The sequence below is a fragment of the Kryptolebias marmoratus genome, linkage group LG15 (genome assembly GCF_001649575.2).
Source record: "Kryptolebias marmoratus isolate JLee-2015 linkage group LG15, ASM164957v2, whole genome shotgun sequence".
Classification (NCBI taxonomy): Eukaryota; Metazoa; Chordata; class Actinopteri; order Cyprinodontiformes; family Rivulidae; genus Kryptolebias; species Kryptolebias marmoratus.
Genome location: NC_051444.1, coordinates 32,091,382 through 32,105,804, shown reverse-complemented (window position 1 = coordinate 32,105,804; position 14,423 = coordinate 32,091,382). Strand labels below are relative to the sequence as shown.

At 39.6% G+C, this 14,423-nt stretch overlaps 1 protein-coding gene across 2 annotated transcripts in view; it reads right to left on the bottom strand.

Annotated features, from left to right (window-relative positions):
* Nucleotides 1-5,961: 5,961 nt before the first annotated feature.
* Nucleotides 5,962-14,423, bottom strand: part of LOC108243986 (src substrate cortactin) — a 39,214-nt gene continuing 30,752 nt past the window's right edge. For both annotated transcript variants that reach the window (XM_037979701.1, XM_017429796.3), the window contains 6 exons: nt 10,312-10,367; nt 10,168-10,237; nt 9,833-10,074; nt 9,580-9,700; nt 8,703-8,771; nt 5,962-7,217 (listed from right to left, as the gene is read on the bottom strand). In XM_037979701.1, the coding sequence (XP_037835629.1) occupies nt 7,081-7,217; nt 8,703-8,771; nt 9,580-9,700; nt 9,833-10,074; nt 10,168-10,237; nt 10,312-10,367 (695 nt within the window). In that variant the 3' untranslated portion in view covers nt 5,962-7,080. The remainder of the gene's footprint in view (nt 7,218-8,702; nt 8,772-9,579; nt 9,701-9,832; nt 10,075-10,167; nt 10,238-10,311; nt 10,368-14,423) is intronic.

The following is a 14,423-nucleotide window of genomic DNA, read 5'->3' as shown; positions in this document are numbered from 1 at the left end:
TTCACCAACTGGTTGCCAGTAGTCACAGCCCAGTTAGATTTTCAAAAGTAGTCATCAAGATGTTGATTTTTAGCTCAGCAACTTCACCCAGATGACGTGAAATCCAGCTGAGCTGTTTACTTTTTAGAGCTTCACAGTCTAAGAACCCATCCACACTACTCCGGATATTTTTAAAAGCTGAGGTTTTCTGCTGAGTTGGCATGTACACATGAACATGGAGAGTTAGGTGTATCAATGAAGACTTGAAACACATGCCCACTATCACTTTGTGCCCTAAAGACTACAACAATGGAAGTGGATTTACAGTTTCTGTTTGTCTGTCTGTTTATCCTGATCCTGTTACAGGTAAATGTTGATTTTGTGATGAAATGTTTAATAACAAAAAAATTCAACTGTCTCATAGGGAGACAATTGATTTGTTAGAATGGTTAGTCAAGCGAAGACTGTTTTTTTTTTTTATTGCATTCTTGCCACATAGTGGCATGGCAGGAGTAATTTAGCATTTTTGTTAAAACTGACAAATGTTTTTATAAAAAGGAAAAAAAAAATATCCGGAGTAGTGTTCATTCACACCACATTTTGTGTGAGAATCAACAAGAAAAGGATTTGACGAAGGAAGCAGATATGAGATTAGAGAGGAGAGGAAGGAGGTTCTGATCTGCTACAGACAACTCCACTGGACTCCAGATGGGTTCAACTTAAATCAGCATTTTTAAAGCTGGAAGTTTCTGTTTGCAGGCACAACATTTGCTAAAATGTGTATATAAGAGTGTTTAACAGGATAAAACTGTCTATTTGAGTCTTTGTATAGCTCTATGAAAGTCTTTCGAGGGTTAAAAAGAGCTTCTGAGGATAAATTTTTAGTTCGGCGCTGACCTGATGACCAAAGTGTTGGTGTCTCTTCCTCTACCCAGAACCTCCCTCATAGAGGAGGTTTTTCCAACATGTTTCTCCTGCAGTTTGATTTGTGCTCGTCCCCAACACAACATTGTTTCAGAAGTCTACCCCACTTCAGTACACATCCCACTTCATTGCAGCTTTTGAGGAGACAAACAAAATGTACACAACCTCTGTGTTCTGTGAACATTAGCCGTATGGTGGCTTGCATGGGACAATGCTGCTAAAAATCCAGTTTTCAAACTCACAGTGGCGCATCCAAGGGGTTGAAAAGCACAGTATTTTTAAAGATTTGTATAGAGTTCTATGAAATTTTATAGAGGTTATCAGAATAAAAACAGTTCAGCACTGATACTTGGATTGCCAAAAATAGAATATATACATAGATACAAACGTGGAATATTATTATTATTATTATTATTATTAGATTTATGGTTTATGTAAGAAGCAATATTTATTCTGAATGAAGTTTTTTGGTTGTTTTATTTTTTCATGTTGCAGTTACATATCATCAGTGTTTTAATGAAGTGTTGCCTAAAGTAGATCCACACTCTACCACCATAGATTTAAAGGGATAGTCTGGTCATTTTTGAAGTGTTGTTCTGTCAATTACTTATCAGTAGTTAGTACCTTATCAGCTGTGACCACAGTCACAGAGCACAGAGTGTGAAGAAAAGGAGGCTGGGTTAATGACTAGGGCCCACTTTATCATTTCTTCAGGTTTATAACACAACTCTTTCTCAAAAACAACATACCGGTGTAAAAGAACTCTACAGTAACTAATCATAAACCTTTTGCACTTTTGCATGACATTATTTGTTAACTGCACAACATTGTGTTACTGTGAATGTACAGCAGCGAAAATAAGTATTCAACATATCAACATTTTCTAAATTTTTTTTTTTTTTTTTTAACTGGGCTAGTGACATGTAATTTACACCAGATGTTGCTAACAACCCAAGTTATTCACACAAAGAAACAAAGAAATCAAAATAAATTAATTATGTGTAAAACAGTAGAATGACACAGGGAATAGCATGTGAAGATAAGGGGAAAAGAGGCATAGAAAAAAAAATGCTGAAATATGTAAGTATTTAGAAAGCAATCTTAGCCTTTATCAGTGCAAATTAATATCCATCTGCTTTCAGCCCTAAGTGAGGCTCTATAATAAGGTTTCTCATTACTAAGATATTGCACAAGAATTATTTCATGATGGGTAAAAGCAAAGAGCTCTCTCAAGACTTCCAGCCTTGTTGTTGTAAAACATACTGATGGCAGTGGTTACAGAGCAATTACTGTTTCAGTCTTGTGTCCCCCCTGGAAACAGTGCTTTAGGATCCCTTATAAACAAAAAAGGGGAAGAGAAAAGAATCTTGAAATGTTGCAGAAAAAACTACAATATATCTAAAGTATACATTCCAAAATCCAGCCTTCCTTACTGGACGCCTGAAAAGTGTCCATTATGTCCATTTGGACTGACACGACTGCCAGTCAACACTCACTGTCCTGCACTTTGTGGCCTTGTAGTTTAATGTGACACAAAGCAGAAGTTCCACTTTGTCGTTCTTGCTCTTGATTTTGCTAACCTTGTCTTTTTCCTTGTTGTACATACAGTTTGCTTTATGAGCACGCTCCACATCTGGTTTGCTGTTTCTGGTGTGTTTTCTTGTCAGTGTTACAGCACATACAGCACTGGCATAGTCACTATAGTGTTTTGGGTCATTTTCTGTGTTTAAATGTGGATGAAGACATTTATAAAAAAAAACATATAATGTTTACAAGAATATTTATAGAACTGACAAATGAAAAAAAATGTTTTGGAAAAAAAAATGTTCCTGGTTGGACAAGGCTCCTAGAACCATCAGCACATAACAGTCTTAGCACACATATATGTTCATGTAATAACACTGACATTGTTCAGATTAGAAAACAATGACAAACTAAACAAACAGTGTCATGCAAAAGTGCAGAGGTTTCATATGACCTAATTTAGCATTATTTCACACCAATATGTTGATTTTGAGAAAGTGTTAGCCTAGCATGGACCTTTGCCCTTTACTTCTCACTCTGTGCTTTTTGACCCATATCACGGCTGCTAACTATTGATATGTATTAGACAGCACATCACTTCAAAAATAACCAGACTATCCCTTTAAGGCCAATCAAGTGAGTACACAAACATCACCTGCCTGATTAGACCTCTCTAATGTCAAATCCCTCGAAATAGTTCGTGTATAAACTGAGCAAAATGTGTACATTTTTAAATCTGCAGGCCAAGCTATAGGAAACCTTTATATTTACAGTATGTGTGTAAATGAACCAAAAAGATTAGCGGTAGCTGCGGCGCAGACCGGCAGACCTCCGAGCAGTTTTCTCTGTGGAAATGTAGAGCTGAGTAGATGTAGTAGGAATCTTTTTCACCGGGCTGTGTTGTTCCAAATGGCCCACTAACCCACTTTCACTCTCCTTCAAAACACTTTATCATCGTCCAACATTTGGCTAACTCTTTTCCTTTAGTTTTTTTATTTTTTTTTCATTATTAGATTTTATTCTTTAAGTCTTCATAGAGGCTAAGATGTTTTTGGTAATTTGTGCAAAGACTTGTGTTCATGTTTTCTACGTTGCTGTAATTTTGTGCTAATAAATCATCATAGAGTCGACTAATTACTAAAACAAAAATAAATTTTTCTGTAAAAGCACTCTTCTTCCCCTCTTGTTCCCCCCTAAATTCCTCAAGACTACTTCTTGTATGGCAACCAAAATTCACTGTAAGAAATAAATATAATATTGCACTAGTGTTGCTTCCCTCTCACGCTTTTTTGTGTGAATTTTATGTGTGTTTAAACCAGTAGGTAAGGAGCAAAAAAGTCTGAAATGTAACTTATTAATAATTGTAATTACTTTGAACACGTTCCTGTTCTTTTACAGGTTTTTGCTTCCCTTACCCCCCCATATGTGTTTATTAAACTGGCTGAGACAGTCACAGCCATGAATAGCTGCCTGTGTCTCCATACAGTATTTTTAAGTGCATAGTTTTGTAAGTTTTGCTGGAACAGTTGAAAAGATATCTGTATTTTCTAACAGTATCAGATATTTCACTTTTCTACATAAACACACCAACTTCTGACCAATCACACAAGGATTGGTGCAAACCCCTGTGAAAAACAGTTCGGCCAGGGCCTTGTATCACGAACTGGCAGATGAAGCTGCTACGCAAACAAATTGACGCAACTAATGAAACACAGCAATGTGACAGAGCTTTTGACACACACAAAGGCAGACAATGCTCATGTTCATGGGTTTGTTAATAAAATATCTAATGATTTGCTGGACTAAAAGGCTGCAACTACATTATTATTTTTTTTAACATAAGTTGATTTTAGGCTAAAACTACCATGAAAATATCTGGTGATATGTGTTCCTTCAAGGAATGCTAGGCTATTAGTTCATTCTATAATTCTATCATGGCTACCACTTGTACATCCTGCAGAATTTGGTAAATTTTGACCTGATTAGGAGAAAGCCTCTGTCCAGTCTGGTTCGCATAACCAGCAGTAAGTCCTCTTCACCTCACCTCTTCAGGGTAACAGTTGGATTTTGCCATGTCCACCCATTGTCACTGCCCAGATAGCACACAATGTTAAATCAACGTTGAATTATAGTCAGAATGGTTGATATTTGGTTGAAGTCGACAACTGACAGTGGATCAACCATGAAACAACCATCCAATTCTAACCGTTGAAACTGTGTCATTGAATCAATGTTGTTTTGTGGTTGAAATCTAATAAATAAAATGCCAGTGTCTAATCCAGTGTTTTTTTAGCACTGGTCCTCCAGGCCCTACAAGTCTTAGGCATTGCCCTTATTCAGCACACATGATTTTAATTGACGTCTGATTAACAGGGTTTTGCTGAACTGAAAACACGCAGGTCAGTTTGCCTTGAGCACAAGGTTTGGGGAAGAATTAGTAATCTAAATGTTCAATCAATGTCAGTTGTTTTTCACACCCCTCCACCTCCCATTCAAACCCCCAACCCCTCTCCCTCCACCCGCCAGACACACACATACCCCATTCCCTCCACCGCCCACCCCTCACCTGGCCCCTCCCCCCTTTTCACTCTCCTCCCCATCTCCTTTGGCTCCGGGTGAAACAACTTTTATTTTTGGTGAGGGTTAATCACATTATAATTTAAGCACTATGTGTTGACAACATTTGGTTGTGATTCCGTTCTGTACATCTTCTTACTTGTCTGTAAATGTTATGACTGACTATTTGTGTGTGATATGTTGACACAAAAACACGTAGAAGTCACTACAAGGAGTTAGGTGGTCCACCTCCCACATTTTACACGACTGGTATGTCCCAATCACATAGCCCCTTTGCAGCTGGCTAGCTGCAAAGGGGCTATGTGATTGCAACCTGTTTCTGAATTTAATTATTCAACTCTCAGCACTTTTGTGGTAAGTGAGGACAATCGACTTTTATCTTAACCTATTTATTGTAAACCAACTGCATTGTGATGTGCTTATGTTGCAGCAGTGATGGCATAGTTACGTTGAAAAAGTAACTTTAAATTAGATTTAAAGACCAAAAGAACAGATACAGGTGGTCAAAATCAGTTTTCTCTGCAGGGTGTCTGGGCTCTCCCTTAGAGATAGGGTGAGAAGTTTGGTTATCCGGGAGGGACTCAGAGTAGAGCCACTGCTCCTCCACATTGAGAGGAGCTAGTTGAGGTGGTTTGGATATCTGGTAAAGATGCCCCCTGGACACCTCTCTAAGGAGGTGTTCCAGGCACGTCCAACTGAAAGGAGACCCCAGGGAAGACCCAGGACACGCTGGAGAGACTATGTCTCTCAGCTGGAAGAGGTGGCTGTGGAAAGAGATGTCTGGGCTTCCTTTCTGAAGCTGCTGCCCCCATGACCCAAATCTGAAACAAGCGGGGATGGATGGACGGATGGATGGAGAAAGCCTCTGTTTAGTGAAACTCTGAGAATTATTTGTTAAGGTAAGTAATGTCAAACATTCAAAATAATATTGTTTTAAAAAAACAAAACAAACAAAAATTCACTGTTGTATTTTATTTATTGAAACTTAAAAAAAGAAAGAAGCAGGTAATGTTGTGACTCAAGCAAACAGTAATACAGATAAAAAATTAAACCATACATTTGAAAAAGGTCACTTTATTATAAACCCCAAAGATGACGAAGTGTAGCCCTCAAACACACCATCACACACACACACACACACACCTGCTTAAGGTATACAGTTGTTCAACTCAGCTCATGTTAGAAATATTTAGTGTTTAAAGAATTTATCCTTTGGCAGGAAATGTTTTTATAGGTCATCTTTTTGCATCTTATTAAAGATTGGAACTTGAGGGGCGTTGGCAACATTAGGACAAAAACACCCAAACTTTTGCAAACCTTTTCCACAAGCAAAACCAAAAATGGCAAGAACAAAAAAAAAAAAAACAAGCTTTCCAATGATTTTCTGGACGTGATTCTGAGTACAGCATCAATAAGCTGTGGCAAAAGATAAAGACGGTTGAAATTCTGGGTTTAATTTGGGATTTATTCAGCTTGTTGGTCCCACAATCATCTCTAACTAACCATATGACTGACAGAAAAAGCCCAACATTAAGATATGATCGAGGTTTTCATATGAACCAACAAGAAAATCAAAAGGTTCTGTTCTTCTGATGAGAAAAATCAGCTTTTTGGTCCATCAAGCTACTCAATGATCCAAAGAAGTTTTAGTTTACAAAGTCCCTGCTAACACAAAGATGGAGCTGCAACACCGAAAAGTCCAATGACCCAATGAGATGCTCTGCTTTCCTGTAAGACTAAAAGGTTTTTTTCTTACAGGTGAAGAAAAACAAAATACGACTGGTTAATCTGATACAGCAACTAAATAAAACAAAAATGCAGCAGAATGACAGACATTGCATCAATCAGGTTTGTCACCTGAAAAGTTCTGATCCTTTAAACTGGAGATGATACTGGAGTCATTTTAAGAAAACCGGACCTTGTCTGTACAGCTGCATGGAGGCAAACGAACTGATTCGACAATGAAGCAGGTAGAAAAAGGTTATGAGACTGGAGATGTCTCACAGTGTTGAAGCTCGAACATGAAACCAGGAGATGGAAACAGACTTGAAATAGTCGTCCTGAAGAGCAGCGTCCTTATTGCCGAACCTCCACATAATTGGCTGGGAAAAGGCCGTAGGCGCCTTTACACACACCGCGCCACCAGCCCTCGTCAATCATCTCAATGTTGGTGATGATGTCATCGGGATCAAAGGAAATCTCATCATCGCCGGCTGAAAGAAAAAAAACAGAAGAGTGTTGACAAAAAAGCTGAGAAATCGAGAAAAGATGAAGTTATTTTATTGAGTCAATTCAAATTCAGTTTATTTATAAAGCACCAAGTCACAACAAAAGTCGTCTCAGGGCACTGTACCAAAACATTCACATACATTACAAAAAGCCAAATAGTAAAAGTATACATCTAAGGAAGCCAGCAGATTGATTGATTCATTCAATTAGAAGACAACTACTAATTACAGATGTGAACATGGTAAATATAACTGGCTGTGTGTAATGGCTTAATTCCTTCATCTGCATTTCAGTCGCTAAAAATGATCCAAGCAGTTTAGAATTCGATGGTTTTAGACCTGGGTCAAAATCCAGAAGCATTCACCAGATGCATCAACTCTAGCATCTTCTCTGGTGAACTTGATGTTGTTGTCAATGTCAACAATCTGCCTTTTTTGGACTTTTTGTCATCAGAACTCTACAGCATCGGGCTGAACAAGTCCCCACAAAGACAGAAGGGAAGGAAAAGGAACAAAAACACACCAAAAAAGCGCTCAAAACGTGGGTTTCCTAACTGGACTTTTATCAAGTCATCAAGGAAATCTACAAAACACACCAGTGAATAAGGAGGAAAAAAAACAAATGCAAAAACATTGTCATCCCTTATGTTGCTAGAGTATCTGAGAAACTCAGAAGGATTTTCTCCAAATACAACAATCCTTTACATTTCAAACCCAACAGGACTTTCAGACAGAGGCTGGACCACCCGAAGGACAAAACTCCCAAACATAAACTGAGCAGGTTGGTTCATGCAGTTCAGTGTAGCGAGGAATGTCCAGATCTCTATATTAGAGAGACCAAACAGCTTCACCACAGAAGCTTAGATTTTTTTCCTGCTCTTCAGTAGGTTTTCAGGCGCAACACAGGAGTCAGCTCTTCAGAACAAGACTCAGCTGTTGACCTACACCTCAAGGATAAGGGACAATCTTGGGGACCAAAATGTTCATACTTTGGGCTGAGAAATCAAATGGCTTCCTTCACCCCCCTCTCAAACCATCTATGTCAAATGAGAGAAACTAAATTTAAGTAGAGGAGGTTGTCTCAGATTTCAGCTTTCTAAAGCTAACAATGGATCGTTAAGCCTGATACCTAGTCAGTTTCTCTCCAATTCCCACCTTTATGCATGTGATCAAAACATCCCTGTGAGCCAGGCAAACAGAGACCCCAACAACTCTCCACTGTGAGAGGAGTGAGATTAATCTGCGTGTACACTTAGCTGCATAAATAAAGCATCTCATGCAGTTCAAAACTTGGAACTCCAAACTCTCCAGTTTTGAATTGAGAAAGCTCTCTGGATGAAAAGAAACATCTTCAACTACAGCAGAGGAGTCCAGAACAAAAAAGAGCAGTTTAGGAAATATCAAGAGTAGTCTGGGCAGAACCTGAGTCTTAATATTTAGTGTTGCAACTAAAGCATCAGATAGTCTTACCTGCTTGGTAATCATACAGAGCCACAGCCGTCACCCCAAGGTCCTCGCTGTACACGTACTGCTGCTCGTCTGTAAGAAACGGGTTAGAGGACAAGCGACCCTTTCAAAGATCTGACAGTGTCACATATCTCTGCAGAGTATTAATATCACCTATCAGAAACTGATCACTGATAAAACTGTCTAATCTGATCAGAAAAATTCCTTACCATGACGCCAAACACCAACTAGAAATATTCAATTCTGAAAGCAATTTCTTTATTCTCAAAGAAATACTGGCAGTACTTTATAAACTCTCTCACAGCCAGAGGTGTTTTAAAAAACAGGCAAATGTTTGTCTGATGAAGTTGCTCTTAATTAAGAGAAATCCAGATCAAGAAGTTTTTTTCATACCAATCAGAGTAATTTAAAAAAAGGATCAGACAATACAAAGACTTAGTCCCGTAATTACATTATTTTGCAACTTGTTCCATGTTACTCATGAATGACATAAGCCCAACACTGTCAATATGACATTTTTAATTAAGCTGTTTTACAAATTTGTGAGAATCCTCTTCCAGCTGCTTGCTGAAAGGTGGATAACATGGAAGCAGCCGTTTTCCAGCTGCAACTTAAATCTGAGGAGACACACCACAAATCAGAAAAATGAAAAATAAATGAAGGCTGCAGAGTGATCACCCTGCCAGTGGAAATTTGTACACTTTGACATGTCCTTGTGCTTTTCTGCCTCTGAGAGGGTTAGTGATACAAGCAAGGATACTAAAACACCAACTGATGTATCATAACAAGGTTCCTTTCACACTGTTGCCTTTGCAGAACTTTGTCAAACACCTGCTTGTTTCTGAATTAAAAACTAAACCTGAGAAGGTAAAAAACCTACCTGCTGCAGCGGGCTCATCTGCGTTTTGGTAGAGATCTGTCTGCTCGTACTCGTTCTGCCTGTCAGCCTCGTACAGCTGCTCTTCCCTCTCTGCAGCTGAAACTTCGTCTGTGTTCTGATACTGGAGACAGAACCTGGTTAAACTGCAGCGTTCACACAGGCCGAGGAGCTTCAAACTGACAGAGTGATTTAAAACTGTTCAAATATCAGAACCTTTTAAAGTTGGTTGGAACACAGAATCAACAGAACCAACCTGGTACACTTCGGCCGGCTGAACTAGAGGAGTTGGGCTCTGAGTAGGACTGGGGCTCGCAGCTGGGACTGGTGAGAACGCTCTTGCAGCCTCCATTTTGCTGCGTGCAGCCTCCTCTTGTTCCTGCCTCTCCTTGGCCTGTCGACGAGCTCGCTCCTCCTCGGTCCGCTTCCTGTCCTCCTCCTCCTTCTGCTTGGCGATGTTCTCAAAGCGAGCCTTGATGTTTCCTGTGCTGCTGCCAGCTGAACAGAAAACAACGAGAGGAAATTAAACGATGCAGAGTTCAAATGTCAACCAAAGATCTGGTGATGAAGAGGAGGTGGAAGCCTGCTCACCAGCCTCCACAGGTTTGGTTTTCTGGTAAGATGGAGCCGGTTTCTCCACATCCTCGAACGTTCCAGCACTCTGTCCAACACGCAAACGCATCAAGAAACAAGACACTGATATCCACACGACAAAAAGTACAAACGACACCTTACCTTGTCCATTCGGTCGCTCTGGACACCAAACTTCCCTCCAAAACCTTTAGAATAATCTGGTAACAAAGAAGAGACAAAGAATCACTTTCTGTTTGAGCATCATCAGAGCCGGTTCTCTACCTCTGACAAGGTTTAGGGAATCTGATGAAGAAGAGTGGGAGGATGTGTTTGCAGAAACTGGACATGCAAACCTTAACACAGGAGGAACACAAAAAAAGAAAGAAAAAAAGACACCAAATGGTGACAGTGACAGGAAGACTGAGAAGTATCATGTCTGCAATAAACAGCAGCTGTGTGTTTCTGGTCACTACAGGAAGGCTTTGTGAGAACATCATGCACCAACATACAGCATCATGGCAGCACAGCAAACAGTCAGGAACAAATTGAGGGGAAGCTAAACATGAAGATTTAAACATTTCCTGAGTCAAAGATCTTTGTATTGTTTAACATGCTAAAATAACGGGTCATGCAGCAAAAAGATCTTCACAATCGTTATGATTCTACCATGTTACCTGCTGCACAGGTGGAAAGAAAACTGAATAAATGAATGTGTTGTGGCCTAAAATAAGGGCTGTTTGAAGCACAAATGTTGATAAGCACAGATTCATTCATGTGGTGAGGAAAAAAAAGAAAAATATATAGATTAAACAGTGTAGAATAAACCTGCTACATCTGAGCAGCACTGATGAGACAATCCAGGAACTAAAAACTCCTGATCCATCCTCATCTCTTTAGACTTTTCTTCCAGGCAGAAAGAGTTTGCTGGAATCTCATCAATAGCTCTCCAACTGCTTTTTAATTTTGTCGCTGTTTAGGCTTGGCATTAACATGAATCAGTCACAAGCTTACAGCTGTGGGATTAAAGTTCTTCGTCGCCATGACAGATTTCCGTCATCTGTAAAAATATGGGGGAGGGTTGCTTTTTTATGTCCCATTAAATCCACCCAATCTAATTATGATACAGGGATTAAACTGAAGTTGCTTTCAATAAATAAAGCAAAACAGAGCCAAAGTTTTAGCCAATCAGAGCAGGGCGGACCCAGGTGCAAGTAATGTTGTCAACTTAGTCTTTGTCGCTGTGTTTAGTGAGTTTCAAGACCCCTGTAGGGGCTATTTAAAAAAAAAAAAAAAAAAACTAGCTGGAGACTTTTGAAGACTGATGTGAAAGCAAGTATGGTTCTTGCCAATGAGCAGCAGGTGCTGCAGTGGAGCCTTTCTCCGTCCCACAGCATCACAGGCAGCTCAGTCCTGCAGCATCCCTCCAGCTGCAGGAGAACAGGAGAGATTCCCCCCACCGCATCCAGATAATACTGATTGATCGATGGTAGGATGGAAATGTAAAACTTTCTGTCTAAAATAAATCACTGCACTACAATAACTTTGAGTTTCTCTTTGGGTCACTTTTGTTGATCCTAAGGATGAAAGTTGGAACAATGACAAAAGTAGCACCTTTGAGTTTAAAGTGTCCTGTAGAACATTTTCATTTAAATTTTAAATATGGTCTTTCATAGGGTTGGGCGTTGAGTCTCAAGAATCAATTGGAACCGGGACTAACGTTCTGATTCTCCCAGAATCATTTACATTCTAAAATTTCGATTCCCTAACGAAGAAGATACACGAAGTGTGCACGCAACCATGGAAAAGTGCAAATCGTTCTGGAAAGATGCACCCTCTCTGAGACCGTTTCAGTTTGTGTCAAAAGTACAGACTTTGAACTATACACCAGTTTTTAAATTGTGTCGATAGGCCAGTAAAACCAGAGTTATTATAAATAATTCACACTACATCTTTATCTGAAAATCGTTGCCTTTGCTACTGCGTCTTGCTCTAACGCGCTTCAAATATGACAGAGTCTCGGGGAGAAAACACCCCATCCTCCATCCGATCTCACCCCCAACCCTGCCGAAGGAAGTTACTTGTCAAGCACCAAGAAAATCTACAGAAAGAAAAAAGAGGCGCAAAAGTTGAAGGAAGTTCGGCGGCGACAAATAAATAAATAAATAAAATAAAAAACAGTGAGCGCAGGAGTGAGTAATGAGGTTTGTAATATTTAGCGTGTTTGGATTAGCTAGGGCGTAGTGTGGTGTGTTTAGTCAGTTTTTAGTGTGTTTGAGTCAAACCATTTTTACACGTAGAGCTCCAGCTTCTGTTTGAGGTGGAGGACCCAGAGCCTGGCACCGCACTAAGGATTTAGAATCATTCAAATTCAAACAATGCCCAACCCTAGTTTTTTGAGATTTGTCAACATGGAAGAAACACCTTCTGTATCATTTCAAATATCTCAATGCTACATCTGTTAGTGCTGCTGAGGTGGAGGTTTGAAATGAAAAGGTTGAGCTAGAACACGACAGACCTGGAGTCTGTCACTAAAAAGAAAAACAGCTGGTACTAAGAGGAAGGTGCCAAAGAAGCTAAGAGGGAAAGGTTTCTAGGAACAGGAAGTTCAGGATCAGGAGTATCTGTGCCTTTCTGGGACTCGTGCTTTGCCAGGCTCTCCTTGTGCTCGTAACCCAGAGCACACTGGTCCTGCCTCTCCACCTGTACCCCATACTGCCCTCCAAACCCACGCTTATAGTCTGCAACACAACACACACACACACACATATATATGTATGGACCGACAAAACACACATTTGACAAAACAAACAGTTTACATAAAGAGAGACACAACAGAGTTCCCACAAGCCACACAGATAGTCATGAGAAAAAGAAAGTCCGGCCTCTTTCAATTCCAGGGTTTTGTATTTCAAACGTAAAAGTTAAAATTATTTAAATTGTCTAAAATTATTCAAATCTAACCTCAAGTCTACAAAAACACTCAGATTCTACTTTAATAGATTCCATAAACAAAGCCAAAATGGAAATCTGTGTGGAAAAAAATGCATCCGGCCTTGCTGCTTCCACAGGATTTCAGAGGTTCAGGATCAGCCACGAGCTGCTGATCAGATGTATTGATTACCTGATCATCACCAGTGGGACCACCTCGACAAATACAAGAGTTTTGTCTGTTTGCTGCTCTGGAGCCTACAGGTGTGTGTTAACACAACGCCAAAAAGGAAATACATCAAGCAATGACCTTAGAAAAGCAACTGTTGGTGCCTAGCAATCTGAAAAGGTCAAAGGTAATGTCTAATCTATCTGAAGTCCATTATTCTACAGAGAAAAGGATTATTTACAAGTGAAAAACATTTAAGACAGCTGTCAATCTTACCAGGAGTGGATGTCCCAGCAAATTCTCCCTGAGGTCAGACGGTACAATGCTCAGAGAAATGAGCTACATCTCAGACTATAAAAGCCTCAGAAGGTTAAAGGTTAAAGGTCATGGCAGGGCAATAAGAAAAAGACAAATATGGCTTGTTTAGAGGGGTTGAAGAGAAAGCTACTTCTCTCTAAAACAGTGTAATCTGTTTTATCTTTTTGTTCTCTTGAGGTTTGATTTTAATAATTTTAAGAAACTGACAAAGATTGGTAAGAAATTTAATTTTTATCCTGATACATAAAACCCTAGAAGTGCAATAGTGGACTTCTAGGGTTTTATGTGTGGACACTTTTCCCCATGACTGTACAGAAAAGAAATGCAAAGAAACCTTCCTTTTTATTTAAAGGCTGATGATACCTCTGACTTCTTGATTCACTGCAAAGATCTTTTAAGACTGTGATGAAGGTTAAAGACAGAAGTTGCAGAGATTTTTCTCTCTTCAGCATGACCTACTGGCCACTAGTGGTTTACCAATAAAAAAAACAGAGTGGTAACAAACCAAACTTATAAGCATTAGGCTGATTGTCTGTCTATTTTATGCTGGTGTAGATTCTCAGTCATCCAGGCCATGGTAAATTCAAAATAGGTTAAAAAACAAAAACAACTGGACTTCTATTCTGTAGTTGAAGACGTTTCGCTTCTCATCAGAGGAGCTTTAAATTCTAGATTTGGGTAAAGGAAGCCAACTATGTCAAAAGGGAGAAACCAACATTAAACAGAGGAAGAGGTCTCAGATTCCAGCTTTCAAAAACATATAATGGAGCTTTCGGCCTGATCCCCAGTCAGTTTCACTCCAATCAACACCTGCACTCATGTGACAAGAGTGGCCCATCAGTGAGTCAGACAAACAAGG